Below are 21,951 nucleotides of genomic sequence, written 5' to 3' on the forward strand. Positions count from 1 at the left end.
GGGATACGCAGCAGTGCCATGTAAAAATCAAGGACTTGCACCGGGCATACCAGAAGGCAAAAGAGGCAAATAGTTGCTTGGTGTGGAGCTGCAGACATGCCAATTCTACAGGTAGCTGCATGCCATCCTTGGTGCCTACCCCACCTCCACGACGAAGTGCCAGTAGATACTTTGGGAGGACCTGGAGTCACAGGTCACCAGAGTGAACCCTGAAGATGAGGTGCTGGACAAGGAGGAGGAGGAGGAGGAGGATGGAGGACGGGCAATACGGGCATCTGGTGGAGTGGCAAGCCAAGATCTCATTTTGACTCCTGAGCAGTTAAGCCACTCCCAGCAGTCCAGCACTGGAGAGCCTGATGCAAGGGAAGGAACCTCGGGTAAGTACTCAGTTTGCTTCAATATTGCAGGGCCACATCTGTGAAATAACCAGTAGAGGTAGAGTCACTATTTGCTTCTCATTCCCCTGTACAGCTGGGCAGAGGTGGCCCTGCCGAACAGTTTGTCTATGTGCACTGGATGTCCCATGAATCCTCCATAGAGGTCTTTAGGAAACTTTCCTGGAGGTAGTCTGCAATCCTTTGCCAAAGATTTCTTGGGAGGGCTGCCTTCTGTCTTCCCCTGGAGTAGGACAGCTTGCAGCTTTCTGTACAGGCCTGTGTTCTTAAAGATGCATGCTTCATGCACTTTCCCTGACCAGTTCATATTATGTCAGTGAAACAAACCCGGTGATCCACCAGCACTTGCAATACTGTAGAAAAGTAGCCCTTTCTGTTGATGTATTCCGTCGCAAGGTGGTCTGGTGTCAAAATAGGGATGTGCGTGCCATTGATTGCCCCACTGCAGTTCAGCAACTCCATTTCTGCAAAACCATCCACTATTTCCTGTACATTGCCCTGAGTCACAGTCCTTTGTAGCAGGACATGATTAATGGCCCTACATACTTGCATCCACAAATGGTGGATTTCCCAACACCAAACTGATTCCCCACTGACCTGTAGCAGTCTGACATTGCAAACTTCCACAAAACAATCGCCACTCACTTCTCCACTGTGAGTTCAGCTCCCATTTTGGTGTCGCTGCACCAGAGGGTTGGGGCGAGCGCCGCACACAGTTCCAGGAAGGTGGCCTTGCACATCCAAAAGTTCTGCAGCCACTGCTTTTCATCCCATACCTGCATAACGATGCAATCCCACCACTTGTTTCTCAGGCCCAGAACAGACGGTCCACCATGTGCAGCTGCTCTGTGAATGGCAACAGCAATCTTGAATTGTTTATTTTCCTGGTGCATAGCAAGGCAGAAACCAAGGCACCATCATCAAACTCACAGTTCAGTAAATACTGCTGGATCAGGCATGTTGTGTTTGTGCTGCTCAGCACAATACTGAAGAGCAGTGCAGGATCCATGTTTTCTAACAGAGATGGTGGGCACTCAGGTTACCACAGCTGTTGAAAAGTGGCACAAAACATACTAGAATGCCGATGGAATGGAGTAAACCTAATCAGGAGATGCTGAACCTGCCCCCATGAGGCATTACAAACCCTTCCCAAAACACCCTGTGGTAGATTGTGGTGAGTTGCACAGTGGGATAGCTACCCAAGGTGCATTGCTCTCTGAGTCAATGCAAGAGCTGCTACTGTGGATGCACTCCACCAACACAAGACGGTAGTGTTGACATGCAACAGTGGTTTAATTACATTGATATAACTTAAGTCGACTTAACTTTGTAGTGTAGACAAGCCCTAGGCTGTTTACATCTTGCTCTTGGAGGGTGTGGAGAGGGGAGAGATAAGTTAAAAATAGCATAGACAGTGTCTGCAAGATTTGTTGTGTATATCTGAAAATTAGACCATGGAAGAAGCATAAGATAAAAATTGCAACATAAGAAATCTTGTGACAGTATTAAACTGTTCTTTTCTAGATAAATATAAAGAGATCAAAGGGACCAACTGACAATCCTACTAACTTTTAACATTCGCTAGTCATTTTCCTTCCGGCGGTGGTACCATTCAAATATCCATATTGTACATATCCATGGCAGTCACATACAATATCTGATGTCACCAGGTGTGTTTATTTTGGGACAATGGACACTATCTTCCTCTATTAATTTTCAACCCAAGGTCAGGCACCAACTGTGCCTCTTCTATCTGTTCCTCTCCCTCTTGGCACAACCAGAAAACTCTGCCTGGTGTCTCTCCGACTGCTTTTTTCCATTTTTGCCTCCTGCTGTCAACTCGGACTGTCAGACTGGTTGGGGAGGTAAAAATGAAAGAAGCACCTTTAAAGAAACACCATGCCACTGTTGTAATTCTGAAATTGAAAACGTTTTGAAGTTCAGTGTGGGAAGGAAAAAAAATTCCCTGGACTTCATTTTTCTTCCACCCACTGCTGGTTCATAGAGAGAACCATTCATCCGTGCGGGAGCAGCAGTGGGAGGCAAAACTGAAGAGAGGTTTTTCCACCCACACCTGAAACCACAGGCTACTATAATAATGTCAATTTCAAAATGACAACAGGGGTGCAACGACTAGGTATGTTTTTAATAAGCATGAGCCAAGTATAAGCTGACTTATGACATACAAATTCCAACATACATGTATTGGTATATATTTGTGAGGAAACAGGATTTTCTAGTAAACAGCCTTATGTTACATTCATAATCTTAATTTGTAAAGGACATTGCTAAGAAGCATGCCATCAAAATTTACTGAATTGCTGGGGTGGAAGTCCTATGAAATCATTTACGTTCTCACTATAATAAATAAAACATGAAAATAGAGTACTTTTGGGGCTCTTTGTTCAGTATATAAAGGTAGTACCACAAAAAAAGAAGGTTTCATGCAATAGGTTTTACCCAGGAAAGAATGAGGTGGTGAAATAGAGCCACTCAATACTGACACGAGGGTTAAAGTAGAACAAGGTGAATAACTGGGGTTTTTTTAGGTCTCCGGAAGTTCCACAAAAAACATTCGTTTGTCCGAAACTGAAACCGATTTTTTTCAGTATTTTCAGCTAATCAGAAAAGTTGACAAATTTCATTTTGGGTTAAATGAAACAAAATATTTCATTTCTGGGTATTTTTAATAAAAGCAAAGGAAAATGAAGGGCTAGATTTTAAAAAACTACTGGAGGAAGTGGTGGTAGTGGTGGAAGTAGGGGTGTTCCACTTTATATAAAATGCTTGAATAGTTTTTGGTCCAAAGAAAGTGAGAATGAGGACACTCATCTGGAATGTGGGAGACCCAAACTCAAGTCCCTGATTCTATGCCTACGTAATTATGTATGCAACAGGAAAGACAGAGAGTGCCACCCCAGAATAGCCAGTAGCCTAGTGGTTAGGGGCACTCACCTAGGAAATGGGAGGCCAGCTTTCAAGGTTACTGAGTATAAGGGGCTACGACTACCTCCTCCTCTGGTACTTTTGTGATTGGCATCTAAATTCCCTTGTCAATCTAGGGTCCCCTTCCAAAAAAATGTGTTTTGTTGGAAACTAATCAGCAAATTTATATCAAATTTGTTAATAGCTTCAGCCAACCTGAAACTTCATTTTTCAGCGAATAAATTATTTGTCCAAAAACTTTAATCAAACTCAAGTTTAAAGACAGTGAAACAATCTTATCTTTACCACATAAAGCTAACTCCTGCAGCTGTTACTCATGTTGAGTATTACCTATTTTCACAAGTAAAGGTTGAAGAATCTGGTCCTAAGCTTGCACATGCAACTTAAATTTTGCCCTCTTGTCTGCAGATACCATAAATCAAGAGTACAACATAACCTCTTGTCTAGATTCACATGTGTATCTTCTTGCAGCTCTGTGTATTACTTAGTATATGCCACATTTGGCATATGTCAAAACCCACTCAAATAATTTCCCTGAAAAATACACATAAACAGTACCTTCACAACATTCTCTAGATTAAAATATAACAACACAGAGTAACAATGACAATTTGTTGCCAGGTGGAGGCCACATAAATTTGCAGTTAAATTACCTCCCTAGTTAATTGTTTAATTCTCTGTTCTGTTCCAAAGGAAGGTTGTACTGTGATTATCTATACTGCTAAAATAACTCAATATTAGTGAACTGGCTGACTCCCCAAAATATGCCAAAGCAAGATTGTGCTGCTGATTAAAAAGAAAATGTATAATACTTGGGAACTGACAAATTTGTTAAAATATGCAGTTTAGAGAGGAGTATTTGTTACCTAACAAGTCTCTTAGTAACTAGAGCTGTTCTGGAATATTCTGACAAATTTGTGTCAGCATAAAAGGGTGAAAATTACATTCAAGAGGCTACGTATGCATATCCAAGAAAGTAGAGAAAACTATGAGTGAAGTCTTGGCCCCACTGAAGTCCTAGCAATTTGGCCATTGACTTCTATGGGGCCAGGAGTTTGCCCTATATTGTATTACTTTATAACGTGATTATGTCATTAAAGACCATAAGATAATGGATATATACAAACACAGTTAAAGTTGCACATGCAAATTTAATCTTTGCATTTCCTGACTTTTGCATACTTAATAGTCCCATCTTAATGTCCTATTAATGTAGTTTGCCTTGTGAAATATATGTTAAATCTAACACACAACCCAGTTTGCAGAGCTGCCACCAGATGAAATGATATTTCACTTATGTTTCCTGTTACTTTAAGGCTATTTCAGATCAAAATTCAATAAAATACAGCAGTCTGTAGAAGCATGCCTATTTTTGTAAAGGTTTCAGAGTAGCAGCCATGTTAGTCTGTATTCACAAAAAGAAAAGGAGTACTTGTGGCACCTTAGAGACTAACAAATTTATTTGAGCATAAGCTTTTGTGAGCTACAGCGAAGTGAGCTGTGGCTCACAGAAGCTTATGCTCAAATAAATTTGTTAGTCTCTAAGGTGCCACAAGTACTCCTTTTCTTTTTGTAAAGAGTACCAAAACAGGGCTTTTACAACATGACCTGGAAATCCTTAGGGACTGTGAAATAGCTGCGGCACCTTACTTTCTAAGTGTATATTGTTGAAATAATGGAAATATTTTTCTTTGCATTATCACAGCTCCTCTCCTTTATGCTTTTTCTTTGCATGACTTTATGGGAAATTATATTGCTTCTAGGAGTATATTTGTACTGTGTGTACTTTACCTCTGGCTCTCCACTTCATAAATCAGGTCTAAATTTTATCAAAGATGATGTCAGTTCATCCCTCACCTTTATTCCTTGGCCAAGACTCTCAAGAGAATTAATATCCAGACCTTCCTTGCAGGCCTGCAAACAGGAAATCACTTTCTGACTTTCAATTTTGCCTGGACGGATAGTGAGACTGGCAAGGCTGCCATGGAAATACTGAGCAAATCTGGGCTTAGCGACTTCCCCTCCTAGAAGAAACAGAATGCAAAATTATTCTGTTGATAATACCCAAATACAGATATTCTAATAACTCATCTTACAATATTGTAACATACAAATATAGGTTTGATATCCAATTTAGTCAAACACTGTTAAACTCCTGCAATCCCAGTTACCACAATCAAGTGAACAGAATCCCAACTAGAATACACTTTAGGCATTGTTGTGATGGCATCCAGGAACACCACTATATTTAAGGTTTTGTCAGCATTTCCATTATCGTAAACTACTATTTTCAAGGGTTTCAAACATGTACTTGTTGTTGAAACATAGCACACAAAATCCCTGCCCAGGAATGTATTGTTATTTCAGAATATGTGAATAAAAAGGTATTTGACTATTTTTTAATTTAAACAGGATGCAAACAATCTAAATTAAATATAACATTTTTATGAGATTTTGTACACCATTTTATGCTTGCACAGACTAAACACAGGTTTCAATGTATTTGTTTGTACATATATTTATTTGTCCTTTTTCTAAACACTTGTCCATCACAACAATCTCTGGCAGCATGTGCATTTCTTTAAAAAAACAATGCAACTTTATACAATGTTAAGTAAAAGTAGACTCCATCCAGAAATTTAGCTTAGCTATAGATTAACATAAGCATTGCCTGACCTCATCCCCTCAGGCAAATCCTAAAGAAAAGATAGGGCTATCACTGTATCCTGGAAGTCAACAAGACTTGGCCTCTTGGGAACTAACATGAGAAGTGAATTCTAGAGTTGAGGTCCTTCCTCTGTGTACAGCCCGCCTCTAGCCTCCAAACATTCTAACTATCACTGGATTTCATTGAGTTGGCTAACCAACTGCCATGAACGTGAGGAAATGAACAGAGCAAAAAGAGGCAGCTTCTCCAAATTCAAATCCTACAGGGTTTCAAACATCATGAATTGCCACCAGAAGTGAACAGGAAGTCATAGATGCATTGGCATACTACAGTCAACTCATTAGGCAAACGGGCTACTTTATTCAAATGCAGCATCTGAACGGTATTCAAGTATAGCATCATTTTTCGTGGTCAATAATAAATGTTAACATCCACCACTTGCAAGCAATTGGAGTTACTGAGCTACTGCCCGCGAGCACTTTGTATAAATCTCCTTATTCTCTTCTGGGTACACTTCTAGACATTGATGAGTAAACCCCTGAGAACTCCCTTCCCCACTCTCTCTCAACACTGTACTCACTACAGAAAAAACAGTTATTTCATATATATATATTATATATATATATATATATATATATAATGTGACAATACACACTGGAGTAATGGGGTTGGGGGAAGGTTTTGTAGACATAGGTTTGGGATTGCTTCATTCCCCAGTCACGGAAGCAGACATGTCACCATGTACTCTTAGATGCGTTCCTCAGCCAAAGAGCATCCCCTTTTGTCTTCTCTGATGGCATCACATTTGGCATCACTATTTATCTCAAAGAAAACTCCCCACAGTGAGAAAAAAAAATCAGTCTTTTTCTCCAAGCTGTCCATCATGTAGAAAAGTTTCTCTGGGTGGATTTTTGCAGAGTACAAGAAAACCTTCATTTTTTCAACATCTCTAATTCAGGATTAGTTTCTACTGGACATTAGGCCTTTCAGTATTTACCGAGTTCATAACACCATTTGGAAAATGGTTAGTGTACCAAAGCCACATTCAATTCCCCCCCCCCAAAAAAAACCTAGTAATAGCGACAAAGTAATAGTAGGTGTTCTTTAAAATTAGCAGTTAAGTATTTATGTACAGTAGATATTTTTAAAATATAAATTACAGTACATAAGAACACATTAAACTGAATTAACATTCATTTTCCTTTTGTCAGGAATATCCTCAAACAGAATATAAAATCAAACAAAATACCCTTCACACCCTTCCCCCAAAACCAGACAAGAGCTCAAAAAAAAAAAAAAAAAAAAAAAAGGAGGGCCTCTAATTGTGCTTTGAAGTTGTGCATGTTCAGGCTTTAGCAGACTCCCTAAGAGACCAAGCTCCACAGATGAGGGCCTCTGGCTAAACCCCTGACACTGATCCTGGAGTTTTAAACTTCAGAAACCAATAGCAAGAGCTTGCCAACTGATCTGAATTGTTGTAACGTGATGCAGGATGAGAAGTACACAATTCAAGGATTTAAAGATTACAGCCTACTCCTTAAATTGTATCAGGAAACGAACATGAAGTTAGGGCAATGGTTTCAGTGTAGGTGATCTCCACTCACAGGGCCTCAGTCGGTAGGCATTCATTCTACACTATATGGTGTTTCTGGGGAGATTTCAAGGAAAGCCATGACAACTAATTAGGGTGAACCACCGTAGTCTTGTCTGAAGGTGACAACACTAAAGATGATCATTGTGTGGTCAGTGTTATAGAGGGATGATTCAAGCATCTTGGCCAGGCTGTAGAGAATAGAGTGATGCACAGATATTTTTTGCTTCTTATTAATCTGGGTTCAGGCCTTTCACTTTGTAGTTGGTCACTTAACTGGTTTGCCAGTTTCCCGGGGATTCATCATACAGCTTCATCGTCCTGGCCCACACTGAAATGTAGACATTGAAGGGAAACAATAATGAACCTGCAGGACCAAGTGGGAGGATACAGAAGAGGATGAAGAAGGCATGATAGAATCATATTTCCCATAATCTTTTCCTGTTAGATTAGCTGGAATGTCTCACTGGGGTCCTTCCTTGATATTCCCTTACTCCCTAAGTATATATAAGGAAATACAGTAGTAACATCTACAATACAACTGAAGCTACATATTGTGGTTGATTACAACATATCATTTGAAGAAGTCTTTATTGTGTCATTTAAAATGACATAATTGACCATGGACCATACTGAATACACATAAAGAGAATATTATTGTGCCAAAAACCCACTTGTAAAATCCATTTAAACTGGTTTACAAGAAAGCAGAATGACCATCTGGAGCTGTTACAATCTCTGAAGTATAAAATTCTTGTTTTAAAAATTATCTGACATGCTGGGAATCAATGAACTTCCACAAACCTTATATGATTTGCCCATCACTATTAAAATACTTATTGTACTGCAACTCTACAGTCAGTAAGTGCACGAATCTGACAGCCAGCCAGTGATTAGCTTCTGAAGGGGCAGTAGGGGTGAGAGGAGCATTTCCCCCTTTAACCTCTCCTTTTCCTCTATGCAGGAGCTGCTCGCAATGGCAGTGATTGCATTCACTTGATTGCATGGGGCTATGATTATTAATGGAGCTAACCACCCCAAAAGGGAGACAGGGAAGGCCCAGCAAAAGAGGGGGTCATGTTCCCCCCACTATGAACTGGCCAGCTGTGAAAGGAAGCTTGTGTTTTCCCTGTTGGACGTAGCAATGTTCTACCCTGAATGCTGGGGAGTTTCAGGATGGGTTGAGAGTTTGCACAACTCCCTCTCCCCCCACTCCCCCGCCACCTCCCACTCGATTTATAAAGGCGTAAAACCAGGAAGCTGATTTTCATATAAGAAGCCATGACCATTTCCTAGAAATGGTCTACTAGAATGCTTGGTGGATGAAGAAATAACCAGAGACACCAAAAATATCTGAAACAACATGCTCAGATACTACTCTGGTGCTTACACACAATGATGTCGGTGTCTATACAAGTATATAGTATTGTATAGTTGGTGTCTATGCAAGTATATAGCTATTTCAGATAGATCATTTCTAAACTTTACAGAGGTATGCTGTTTTCTTCATAGGGTGAGGTAACTTCCACTAGAATAAACAGGAATGATTGTACACGCATGCTTAGAAAGAAGAATGCATCTCATAGTTTGCTGAAATAGGCCAATAAATAAGCCTTCCATATAGCACTATTTAGCAGAGATAAAGAGAAAATGATGTACCTGTCATTCTTGTCCTTTTATGGTAAATACCAGTAATTTTAACTGACCACCATCATGGGTCTCATAGCACATGGACATTTTGCAATGTTTATAGCTCAGTGTTTCAACTCGGATATCTTCTCAGACCAATGAGCCTATATCAATTTATTGTGCACTTCAACAGCCAGTAACTGCCACCACCATGCAAAATGAACAAAATATACAGTAAAACAAGAATCGAAAACCAAAGCTTTCCCCAATTTTGAAGGCAAAATTGACAGGATAGATGAGTGCTGATCTGTTATAACTCAGTAATTTTCTGTTTTCCAAAGGTACAAAATAAGAGATCCCCACTCTGTGAAGAATAAAAAAAGTGTCCTGCGTTTTTATAAAATATTGCTAACTGATAACACATAAAAAACTTGTTGCAAATGAAATTTCCAATAGCAGTATAGAATCAGTATGTGATTATGGACAGTAATGTTAATAAGAACAAGCGTTTTTATTTGGGAGCAGGATATTCTTCTTCTAAAGACACCGCTAACTCCTCTGGGGCTCATTCTGATCTAGTTTTATCCTTGTGTAACTCCATTTAACTTTGGTGCTTTTGCTCGATTATACCGGTACAACTTACATCAGAATCAGACCTATTTACTTCAACAGAGTTGTATCCAGTTACCTGATGACTGAATTTGACCCATAATACCTAAAATAAACACATGCTAAGAAACATCCCCTCAAAATAAAATTTAAGGGGTAGAAGGGTGAGTTGCTTCCAAGAAAGTTCTCTGTCTGTGACACTTTTAACCAAAATTTGAATTTCTGTTACAGTGCTGAGTCCAAGCAATAATCTTTTGCATTTGTATGTAGGGTACTCAGATGCCTTTAGCTGGAAATCTCCTGAATGATAATATATATATATGGGGCTAGCAGTAACCAGGAAGAAAGGCAAAAGCTTTGGTGATAGAGGTCTGGTGATGAACCAGCTCACCTTCAATATAAGGAATTTTTAAACTCATATGCCATTGTGTGGCAGAAACTAAAACATTCTTCTTCTCTGGCATAGCACGTGCAAATTCCTGTCCTTCAGAGCTGTCCTTCAAAGCAAGCCATCTAATTGATCTAGAAATCAGTGATTCTCAAACTTTTTTTTTTTTGCGGGCCACTTGAACATTGCTGCGGGTCTTGGCGGACCACTTAATGATATTTACAATAGTTAGCTAATGGTACAAACAACATTTGGAAAGTGCTTTGGATAAAAGTGCTATATTTAAAAAAAAACAAACCCTTAATAATTAACTTTTTTGTTCTACAAATAAAAGCACAACTCATATTTTAATATCAGTAGTCTTACCTTTCTAATGCGATGGATGTGCCCTCTCTCCCCCACTCGGCAGCCCCCGAGCTGGTACTTGGAAGGAGGGGGGGTCTCTCCCTCTCTCCCCTGCCGCGGCAGCCCCCGAGCTGGGGCTGGGAAGGGGGGGGGGTTCTCCCCTGCCCTGGCAGCTCCTTAGCTGGGGAAAGTTGCCTCTTTCTCTGGCCACCTCAGCCCTGCATGGCCCAAATTCCCCGCAACCCCTCTTTTCACCCCACTTCCCCCTCCCACCTACCCCTCTATTCCCTCCAAGGCCACCACCTCACCTTACATTTGTGTCTTCTCCAGGGTCCAGGCACCTAATTAGTGGAACCATGCCAGTGCAGCTCTACTGATTAGGTGGGTGGCCCTTCATTCTCTTGTGTGCGGTCACCCAGGCATGCACCTTAGCGGGAACTATCAGCGGGAACTATTTATCACTATGAATGGAGCTCGCAGACCACTGGTGGTCCACGGACCACAGTTTGAGAACCTCTGATCTAGATTATCTCAACCAATTTCAGTGTCAGCTGTTCCTCATAGTCAGCCACTTCACAGTTAAACTCAATCAGATATTGATATGCTTTTCTAAGAGTCTGTAGTAGTATCAAGGACTGAGAGAATAAGGACACTATCTTCTCTGATAGAGTTTCATTTAGTGTCCCAGCTGGAAACTCTACAGAGGGAGATGATGAATCAGATTCATGCCTCAATGCACTAATTCACTTAGGGAAATAGTTACGCTTGGGTGCTGTATGCTGGGTTGCATGACAGCGAATGATGAGGGGAACTCTTGCAATTAGCTTCCATGCTGTCAGCCATGGAGTGCTGTTGATATATCTGCAATCCATGGAGAAATGGAATAACCTGAGAGTGCCTCTGCTTATTCCCCAGAGAATGGTGACAGGCAACTCTCCAAGTGCTTTTAGTTTCAGAATGTCAACTCCTCTTCTTTAATGTGTATGTTCAGTTCAGTGAGGCAGCAGGGGTCACAGTATCTTTAATATGCTGATAATACAAGTGTGCATTGCTTTTTTATCAGACCCAGATGGAGGCAATTACTTGCTTTCCCAATGTCTGGCAGAAACAAATAGATGGATGAAGGCTATCTGGCATAAACTCAACTCATATAAAATGGAGGAGACAATTGGCTATCGGAGGCATCTGAAGAAACTGCCAAAGTCTATTATTGCTCCCTGTATTGAGCATGTCAGAGTGGGTTGCAATCTCAAGTATGCCAGACACCTCCCAACTCCTGGATTCCCAGATAGCCAGAAGCACTTTTTTCTATATTGGGACATGCAAAAAAATCTTACTTTCTTTGCTCTGGTCCAGATCTTGCCACAATCATCCATGCCTTTACTGCCTTAAGCTAGACCAGTGCACTGCAAGAATCCATGCCATCAAAACAGTTGGTGCATTACTGGTGTGTGTCTCGAATGAGGCCAAAACCACTGACACAAATGATGTCTGATGTTTCAAGAGCACAACACAATGTGGTGGAGGACCTTCGTATAACAAGCATTTTGGTAATGTGGACCCACCAGTAGGTTCTGCTGAAAATAGAATCAGAGGGTCTGGAGAGAACTGAAGGTCCTTGAAGTCTCAAGTGCAGACATCAAGACATATAAGCCGTTAAAATGAGGCTCATCATCAATACGGGTAGGTCTCTACACATATTTCAAGGAAGGTTCAATTGCTTTACCTTTTGAATTAGAATCAAGTGACACACTGTGAAGGTAAGAGCACTGATGTGTCCAGGCAGTTGCTTCAAGACTGTCAAAGTGCCACTTTTTTCTAAAATGCCAAATTTGCACTAAAGTGCCAGCTTCCAATGCCTAGCCTCAGCCCTCAACCAAAATTTTTGATTCATCTAATCTCAAGGACCTTCTCTTTGGGGCTGCCAGATGTGCTGAAAGCATCAGGGAAGGCCAGACACAATGATAGGTTATTGCCTGAGTTGATGGCTCAAGACAACATCCAGCTGAGTTGTGATTCTTTTGAGGTATTATAATGACTGGTCGTGCTGTCAGTGTCAGGCATCTTCCAGGTTCATGGGGGGCAGGGGCAGGGGAAACAGAGGGAGGAGAGCTACAACCAGACAGCAAATGTAAATAGAAAAGGAACTTGAATTGAAACTTATTTATGAGTCAACAGACAAGACAAAACAACTTGCCTCATAAAAAGAAAATGGTGAGTCAAAGAATTAATGCGCCAGCGGAGCCCAGGCAAACTTGGTAATACTTTTAAGGGGGCTTTTAAACAAAAAGGAAGTCAAGAAAAAACAAATAAGACAACTTCAGCAGCTAGCTGATGGTCTGGGATGCTGAAACACCTGACAGGGAAAACTGAACAACAGTATTAGCTGAGAGGAGTATCCAATTTTGTCCATGAAGAGAAAAGAAATAAGGAGCAGCTATTTGTGGCCCTGACAGGGATGATTCTAGCAAATATGAGGCCTGCTGCAAAGCTTTCTGATTGTGGATTGGAGTTTGATGTTTAATTCCATAGTGAGAGAACTAGCTGTTGACTATTGTGTCAACAATGGTGTATTTGTGAAGGGATTTAGAGAACTAATAGATAGAGGCTTCTACTAAACAAGAAGAGGAGGAACCTACAGTGTATCCCAAGAAGGGTCCCAATAAGGGAATAAGATTCCCCAGCAGTGTAATTTACCACCCCAGATCTCTCAGTCAGCACAAAATAGAGTGTGTGCCATAGCACTCAACGCAAGAGCTAATTTCATGAACATTATGCTACCATTTCAACCTGTCTTTGGTGTGGTGTCGGGGCCTTCATGGCTTGAAGTCTGAAAGCAATATCCGAACTAGTCCTAGGTCCACAGAACGCTTAAGGGCTACCTGCCATCAGCTATACAAATTCCAGCCTGTCTATATGCCATACATGAGATCCACAGAACGAAGGTTTGTTGCAACCCTTGCCCTTTCAGGAAGACAATGTTCTTCCAAATAAGATACTGGGCAACTTGCTATGGAGTTGTAACCTCATGCTGTAACTTATCTTTCTTAATTACTGGGGAGGCTGGGGGGACGAACAAAAAACCCCCTCACAATTTCTAATTTTTGTATTCTGTTTCTCAAAGTAAATCACAATTCATGCTAAATTAATTAATGCTGTACACAGAACCATTGTACTATAAGCCTACTGCTGGAATAACATCCCAGAGCCTGATGCACATCCCCAGGAGAGAAAATACAATTAAATAAGAGGCAAGTATCCACACCGAATTAACCATTGAACATGAATTCAGCTCTGACAGAAAATACCCACGCTCTATTCTATTTTTGCTGTGTATATAATGCTAACAAAGATTTGTGAAGAGAGGCTGCATTTTTCTGCATCTTGTCTAGTCCTGATGTGATGAAAGTTGAGCAACACAAAAGGAGAGTGTAGAGACTCCCCTACTATTGTAGCAAATGCACCTGTGTACATATGTGCAGGGTCATACTCTCTGCTGCATCTGAAATCTGTTTGACACAAAAGGAAAAAAAGAAGGGTTTATGACTCTTTGATTCTTTTCCAGCTTCACCTCAGCCCCAGTTTGGAGCAACCTAATATCTGTTCTAACATACATCAGCTGGCAATGACCCTCAAGTCATTGTCCATCAAGATGGAAATAGAAGGAATGCACCATTCTCCAACACATGCTGTACGCCAGGGCTACAGGGAGGGGGCTAGAAGCTGGCTCTACACCCATTGGGATCTCCCTAAACACTTAGGAAATCCTGAGAGATGCAGGCAGTTTCTTCTCCCTTCTCTCAGTATTCTTAGTCCGCCTTCTATTGCACTGTTCCTAACATACTTTCACTGACTTGTGTAATTAGAAATCAGTTCTCATACTGCATATACATTTTGGTGATTGTTTTGCCAATTGGATTTCTTGGAAGGTGAGATTATTCCACAAAAGGATTCTATAACAACAATTCAGGTATTCATCTGAACTATGGGAAAAGGAAGAAATAAGAGAACACAAAACAAAAGAACCAAAATTACTTCAGTCCTGGCTTTCTATTGTATTTATGCTTACATAGTTTGCTTGGTGACAGGCTTGTCCTAAAGAATTTACCCTTCTTAAAATGTACAATGCAGTCAACCCAAGTTAATTACCTCATCTCTCACCATGGATTCCAAGACACCACAACAAGAATAGGTTGTAATATTGAAAATAATGACTTTCAGCTATGACAAACTACAATATAACCTTGTGGCAGTAATTAACTTGTGTCACCACTTTACTGACAAGAGGTGGGGAATGATACATAAAGAAACAATCAATTCCTGAGAAGAGTATGAAAATTGGGACCTTATCTTTTCAAAGAAACCTGGCTGAAGTTCAAGTCTGTGGTACAATGGCTGATTAGATTACCAAGTTTTATAACTTGCTCACTTTTCTCACAGAATGATTGCTAGCAAAGAGGGGATCAAAGTGAGAACCTATAAACCTTTGTTTAATGGAAGTAATTTCTCACCCTGTAAAAGGGTTCATTTGCAGCATCCTCAGATAAATTGAATCACAATATAATGGGCTCATTCAGAAGAAACTTCTTACCAGGGCAGAATGCTAGAAAATGTAACTACAGGACAATCTAACCTCATTTGTTTGGACTGCTTAGGAGCAAGAAACAGCAATTGTAGAACCTGAAAGGGGGAAGAAGAATTATCTTGTTGTTAAAGACCAGGACTGGGAGTCAGGCAATCTGGTTCTATTCTCTGTTGTGACGAAGATTTGCTTTGTGACCTTGGGCAAAACACCTTTTTTCTCTGTGCCTCAACTCTCCCCCCTATAAAGTGGGGCAAATTATAATTCTCTGCCATGGAAGGATGTCATGAGGCTTAATTCACTGGTGTTTGTAAAGTGCTTAGAGAGCTTTGGGTGGATGAGTGTCAAGGTTCCTTCCCCACTCTGAACTCTAGGGTACAGATGTGGGGACCTGCATGAAAAAAACCCTAAGCTTATTTTTACCAGCTTAGGTTAAAACTTCCCCAAGGAACAAACTATTTTACCTTTTGCCCTTGGGCTTTATTGCTGCCACCCCGAAGCGTCTAACAAATATATAACAGGGAAAGAGCCCGCTTGGAAAAGTCTTTCTCCCCAAAATCCTCCCAAACCCTACATCCCCTTTCCTGGGGAAGGCTTGATTAAAAATCCTCACCAATTTGCATAGGTGAACCCAGACCCAAACCCTTGGATCTTAAGAACAATGAAAAAGCAATCAGGTTCTTAAAAGAAGAATTTTAATTGAAGAAAAAGTAAAAGAATCACCTCTGTAAAATCAGGATGGTAAATATCTTACAGGGTAATCAGATTCAAAACATAGAGACAGGTTTCAGAGGAACAGCCGTGTTAGTCTGTATTCGCAAAAAGAAAAGGAGTACTTGTGGCACCTTAGAGACTAACCAATTTATTTGAGCATGAGCTTTCGTGAGCCACAGCTCACTTCATCAGATGTGTACCGTGGAAACTGCAGCAGACTTTATATACACACAGAGAATATGAAACAATACCTCCTCCCACCCCACTGTCCTGCTGGTAATAGCTTATCTAAAGTGATCAACAGGTGGGCCATTTCCAGCACAAATCCAGGTTTTCTCAGGTGAGAAATCTAATGCATATCTAGCTAGATTACTTACTAAGTTCTAAGACTCCATTCCTTCTCTGTTCCTGGCAAAAACAACACACACACAGAGAGAACCTTTGTTTCTCCCCCAACTCCAGCTTTGAAAGTATCTTGTCTCCTCATTGGTCATTTTGGTCAGGTGCCAGCAAGGTTATCCTAGCTTCTTAACCCTTTACAGGTGAAAGGGTTTTTCCTCTGGCCAGGAGGGATTTTAAAGGTGTTTACTCTTCCCTACCCTTCCCTTTATATTTATGACAAGGCTATATAAGTACAAAGCATTTATTATTATTATAGGAGAGGAGACTGGCACGGACACTGCAAGCTCATGAGCAGTAAGTGATTGGTGGGATGGCTCATCAGCCATAAAACCCACCTTCTTTGCTTATAAAGTAACACATCAACAGAAGTAAGACTAAATTTCCAATTTAGAAAACCCCAGACACTTCAGGTCCTCAAGAACCTGCACCACACAAGAAATTACACCCCCAGTCCTAGGAAATCAAGCCATATTAATATCATGAACTGTTTTTTTAAAATAAATCTTTCTCCAGTCACTGCACCCTCCATTGCTTCTAGGATTTATTTTGGGTTTGAGAGGGCATCAGTTTTTACTTGCATGCAGTTAAGTTTGGCTTGCATATTTTAGCCTAATAATTATTATAATTAGTCAAACAATTTTTCAGATGCATAGTATTTTAGATGTTTTAAAATGGTTATTTTGTATGTCTGTTAGTTGAAAGATATTTTTAATCCAGTCTGATTTAAATATGGCTAAATTCTAAAATTAGCACTGTGCCCCGAAACTTCCATGGTGTAATTTCATAAAGGGCTCTAGCGTTGCTTTATGGTGCCAGTCTGCAATGTGCAGCTGAAGGGGTGCTCTCCGTTATGCAAGGAAAACACGCCTACTGCTACACCCCTACAGAGTGGCTGGTGGTGTGTTGGGAGCCGAGCCATAGCCACATCTCCTTCCTGGTTGAAGCAGTGGTCCTCACTGAGGTCTCTCTTGTGCCCCTAAAAGCCTGTAAGATGTCAATCTTGCCCTCAGTGAGAAAAGTGAAATGGATTTCCTTTAACATTAAAGGCATAACAGCACTTTAGACTTAAAATGATAACACCACCACTTACATCAAAGTCACAGCTTTGACAAAAATTCATCCGACCACGGCTTCATACAGGAACAGCCTTTTGAAGAGTTGCAATTGAGTTAAATCCCCTTCCCTAAATGTTGACAGGGAAAGCTACTACAAGTACACAAATGTATCATTTAAGGAACAGGTATATTATTATTGAAACATATTCACCTTCATATTCACAATTTATCATTAGGGTCCAATTTAGTCACCCTTATATTGAGTAGTACTTTACTTCATGCATATTCTCACTGAAATCAATGATCCTACCTAAGAAGGAAGGTACTATTCATCACTAGGGCCCTACCAAATTCACAGCCCATTTTGGTCCATTTCACAGACATAGGATTTTAAAAATCATCAATTTCATGATTTCAGCTATTTAAATCTGAAATTTCATGGTGTTGTAATTGTAGGGGTCCTGACCCCAAAAGGATTTTTTGGGAGGGTGGGGCGGGGGGTGCTGCGGTGCTGCTGCTGGCAGCGGCACTGCCTTCAAAGCTGAGCAGCTGGACAGGGCGGCTGCTGGCTGGGAGCCCAGCTCTGAAGGCAGAGCCACCACCAATAGCAGTGAAGAAGTAAGGATGGCATGGTATGGTATTGCCACCTTTACTTCTGCGCTGCTGCTGCTGCTGAGACCAGATTTCGTGGTCCGTGATGCGTTTTTCATGGCCATGAATTTAGTAGGGCCCTACTCGTCATCAATAAGGGAGTCAGGAGTGGCCTCTTTTCAACTGCAAAATAGTAAAAATAGCTGCTAAGAAGTTACTTATTTGCAGATAATTCTGACTATATTTTGGACAAGCGGAAATAAAAGTATAAAGGGAATCTTTATATGTTCTTATAATGTCCTCATTGCCATAATATCTGACCACCATCAATACAACATACAGCAGCATGAGGGACAGAAAGGACTGGTTAGTTTTTGCTTTGTAATTCTCTTTAAGATATGGGACAGATGTATTTGCAACTACACTAATGGTCTACAGCAGTGGTTCTCAAACTTTTTTTTCCCGCGGACCACTTAAAAATTGCTCAGGATCTCAGCGGATCACTTAATGATCTTTCCAAATGTTGTTTGTACCATTAGCTAACAATTGTAAAGCGCTTTGGATAAAAGCGCTATATAAAAAAAAACCTTAATAATAATTAACTTATTTTTTTATCTACAAATAAAAGTACAACTCATATTTTAATATCAGTAGTCTTACCCTTCTAATGCAATGAATGTGCCCTTTCTCTCCCAACACGGCAGCCCCGAGCTGGGACTGGGAAAGAGAGGGATCTCTCCCAGGCAACCATAGCCCTGGAGCTGGAGAAAGTCACCTCTTTCTCTGGCCACCACAGCCCTGCAAGTCCCAAATTCCCCCCAACCCCTCTTCTCATCCCCTCCCACCTACCCCCTATTCATCCTAGGACCACCACCTCACCTTACATGTACGTCTTCTCCAGGGTCCAGGCACCTAATTAGTGGAGCCACACCTGAACGGCCCCACTAATTAGGTGGGTGGCCCTTCATTCTCTTGTGTGTGGCCACCCAGACACACACCTTAGAGGGAACCATCCATGGACCACAGTTTGAGAACCACTGGTCTACAGCATCATCATTTGGAAAATGTAGTGAACTCATCATTTTGCATGAATTCTCACTGCAAATGCTCAGAAGGATTCAGCAACAATTCTCAGTAGAAACTGGATCAAATCTTGTTAGAAATCCAATCACACTTGTCAGGACTTCATACAGAGCACTTCAGGATTCCACCTTTTTTTAGCTGTTGATATGATTGCACCCACTAAAAGAATCCTGGAAAAAGCATATGGACACAAACAGACTAGCATAAAAATATCATGGAAGTTTACTTAATTTCTCTGTGCACTTTGGCAATAATAAAAACAAAATTTGGATGGTGTACATTGCAAAAGATTAGTGTATTTGATGAAGAAAGTGAAAAGCAAACATGGAAGTGAACTGCTGAGAATAAAAGCTCCTACTTTGGTACTAAGAGATCCCCACTCAGTGAAGAATAAAAAGTGTCCTACATTTCTATAAAATATTGTGAAATAGTAACATATAAAAGACTTGTTGCAAATGGAATTTCAAATAGCAGTATAGTATCAGTATGTGATTATGGACAGTAATGGTAATAAGAACAAGCGTTTTTATTTGGGAGCAGGATAATATTCTTCAACTGAGAATAGAAGCCCCTACTTAGGTGCTAGTTCTTAAAGCACTATTAAAATTACTCATAATTCTCCCATGATTTCTCACTGGAATGCAAAATTAAATGAAATTCCTGAAGACTGACAAAAGCAGGGAATATAGTAGTATTCATTTACACTATGAGGATGCTTTGGACACAGTTCTCACTTATACTCTAGTAAAGCGGGAGTAATTTCTCTGATGTCACTGGAGTTTTGTTAGAGTCAACCTGGTGTAAGATGAGAATCCCAGTCAGGCCCATGATGGTCTTCCATCCCAATGAAGACCTAAAGGAATACAAATTCTGGAAATTTGATCTAAAGTATTCTAGTTGGTGCAGATAGGACACTTGACGTGTCCAAGTCTCAAGCTTAACTTTATCATATAGTTAAGTCCAAGAGAGCATAAATTTAGAAGATGTACAGCTGCTTTTGAAGGAAGACTTAAGAGGAATCCAGAATGGAACTTTGGCATTTCCTGTATTCCATCTGAACAGCTGAAGGGAGAAAGAAGATTCTGCGAGTGTCTGTAAGGACAAATAACTCCCCTAACTCCTCAGAATGGATGTGATAAACAATGCCATAAAAGCAGGGGGAAAGAATTATTGTGAAACTGAAATGTTATTTATGACAAAAAGCAAAATTCTCTCTGTCTGAGTCTCCTACATCAGATCCTACTGTACACCTTTCAGGAATCTGATTTGTCTTGCATATCTCACATTTCACCTCACTGAAAATCTACTTGCTTACAAAATCAGACATAAAAATACAAAAGTGTCACCGCACACTATTACTGAAAAATTGCTTACTTTCTTATTTTAAACATATAATTATAAAATAAATCAACTGGAATATAAATATTGTGCTTACATTTCAGTGTATGTATATAGAGCAGTATAAACAAGTCATTGTCTGTATGAAATTTTAGTTTGTACTGACTTTGCTAGTGCTTTAAAACTAGGCAAATATCTGCATGAGTTGACGTACCCTCTGGAAGACCTCTGCGTACCCCTAGGGGTATACGTACCCCTGGTTGAGAACCACTGTCCTACATGATGTTCCTCAAGGGAAGACAAGACTAGCAAGCGAGTGGTTCAATTTTAAGCAAGCTCAACATGGATTCCAAAGCAGATGATGAAAAAAACTGTGGCTGAAAGAGATTCCCATCTCTTATAACCTGGAACAAGCTCAGAAGAACAGCTCCCATTTCAGGAATTTCTGATTCAGATTCCTCACCTTGCAACAGGTTCTCTTGTGTGGCCTTTAGCAAGGCACCAACCTCTCTGCCTTCTCCCATCTGTTCTTAAGTACATCATGCAGTGCTATGAGACTATGTCTTGCAAATGCTTTGAAAATGAAAAGCACTACATTTAAGGTCAGGCTTGACAAAGCCCTGGCTGGGATGATTTAATTGGGGATCGGTCCTGCTTTGAGCAGGGGGTTGGACTAGATGACCTCCTGAGGTCCCTTCCAACCCTGATATTCTATGATTCTGTTCTAAGGTCAAGCAATTTTTGTTATTGGTATAAATACAGGGGTGAAAGTGAGCCGGTACGGGCCAGTACTTCATACTGGTAAGAACCCGCACTAGTCCATTCCCAGCCTGCCCCTTTTGCCTCCCCTGTCGGCACCCCTGCTGGTAGGGTCTGTACAGGCCGGGGGAGGCAAAGGGAGCAGCTGCCCTGGGGCCGGCAATTTAAAAGGGCCTGGAGCTCCGGACGCTGCTGCCGCTACGGCAACAGCGGAGTCCAGAGCCCCAGGCCCTTTAAATCAACACGGGAGCCCTAGGCAGCATGGGCCAGCGGTTCTGGAAGGGCTGGCTGGGGGATGCTGACCCCCCAGCCCCGCCCCTTCCACTCGAGGCGCCGCCTCGCCCTGTACCGGTAAGTGGCCTCAGTTACTTTCCCCCCTGTATAAATGGATTATTCTTAGCTCATTCACAGTAGCAATACTTTGGTCTTGAAGTGAACATTAACAAGCGTGGTAGAAGCAGCAGTTGACTTTATAATATTAGCAGGTGCTTCACTGAACAAAAGGATGAACATTGGCAGTCAGAAATGGAGTGCCTCTTAATTCCACTTACAATCCACTGAGCCATCAAGTTTCACAAGTCACTGGATAAAATCCAGTCCAAGCCAGAAATAACTGAAAACTGTTTCCACTTGCTGTTTGTGTGGTGGTCTAATGTATGTGAAATAACTCTGTGGTCTCAACAGAGCTGTTGGGAGGTTGGACAAATGCCTCCATCAAAAATCCAGAATGACATTGCACGTTAATTTTCACCCTTACCAGCAATCTCAGACAAGGGGTCAAGATGGTCAGGAGACTGACCTATTCTCATTGCTACAGGTGGCCAGACTGGAACTAGGTTGAGGCACATGAATTACT

At 41.0% G+C, this 21,951-nt stretch overlaps 1 protein-coding gene across 2 annotated transcripts in view; it reads right to left on the reverse strand.

Moving 5' to 3' along the window:
- CLSTN2 (calsyntenin 2) overlaps positions 1-21,951 on the reverse strand; it is a 694,230-nt gene that overhangs the window by 20,370 nt on the left and 651,909 nt on the right. For both annotated transcript variants that reach the window (XM_048863731.2, XM_075132232.1), the window contains one exon: positions 5,199-5,365. In XM_048863731.2, coding sequence (XP_048719688.2) covers positions 5,199-5,365 — 167 coding nt within the window. The remainder of the gene's footprint in view (positions 1-5,198; positions 5,366-21,951) is intronic.

Source organism: Caretta caretta, chromosome 9 (assembly GCF_965140235.1).
Source record: "Caretta caretta isolate rCarCar2 chromosome 9, rCarCar1.hap1, whole genome shotgun sequence".
Lineage (NCBI taxonomy): Eukaryota > Metazoa > Chordata > Testudines > Cheloniidae > Caretta > Caretta caretta.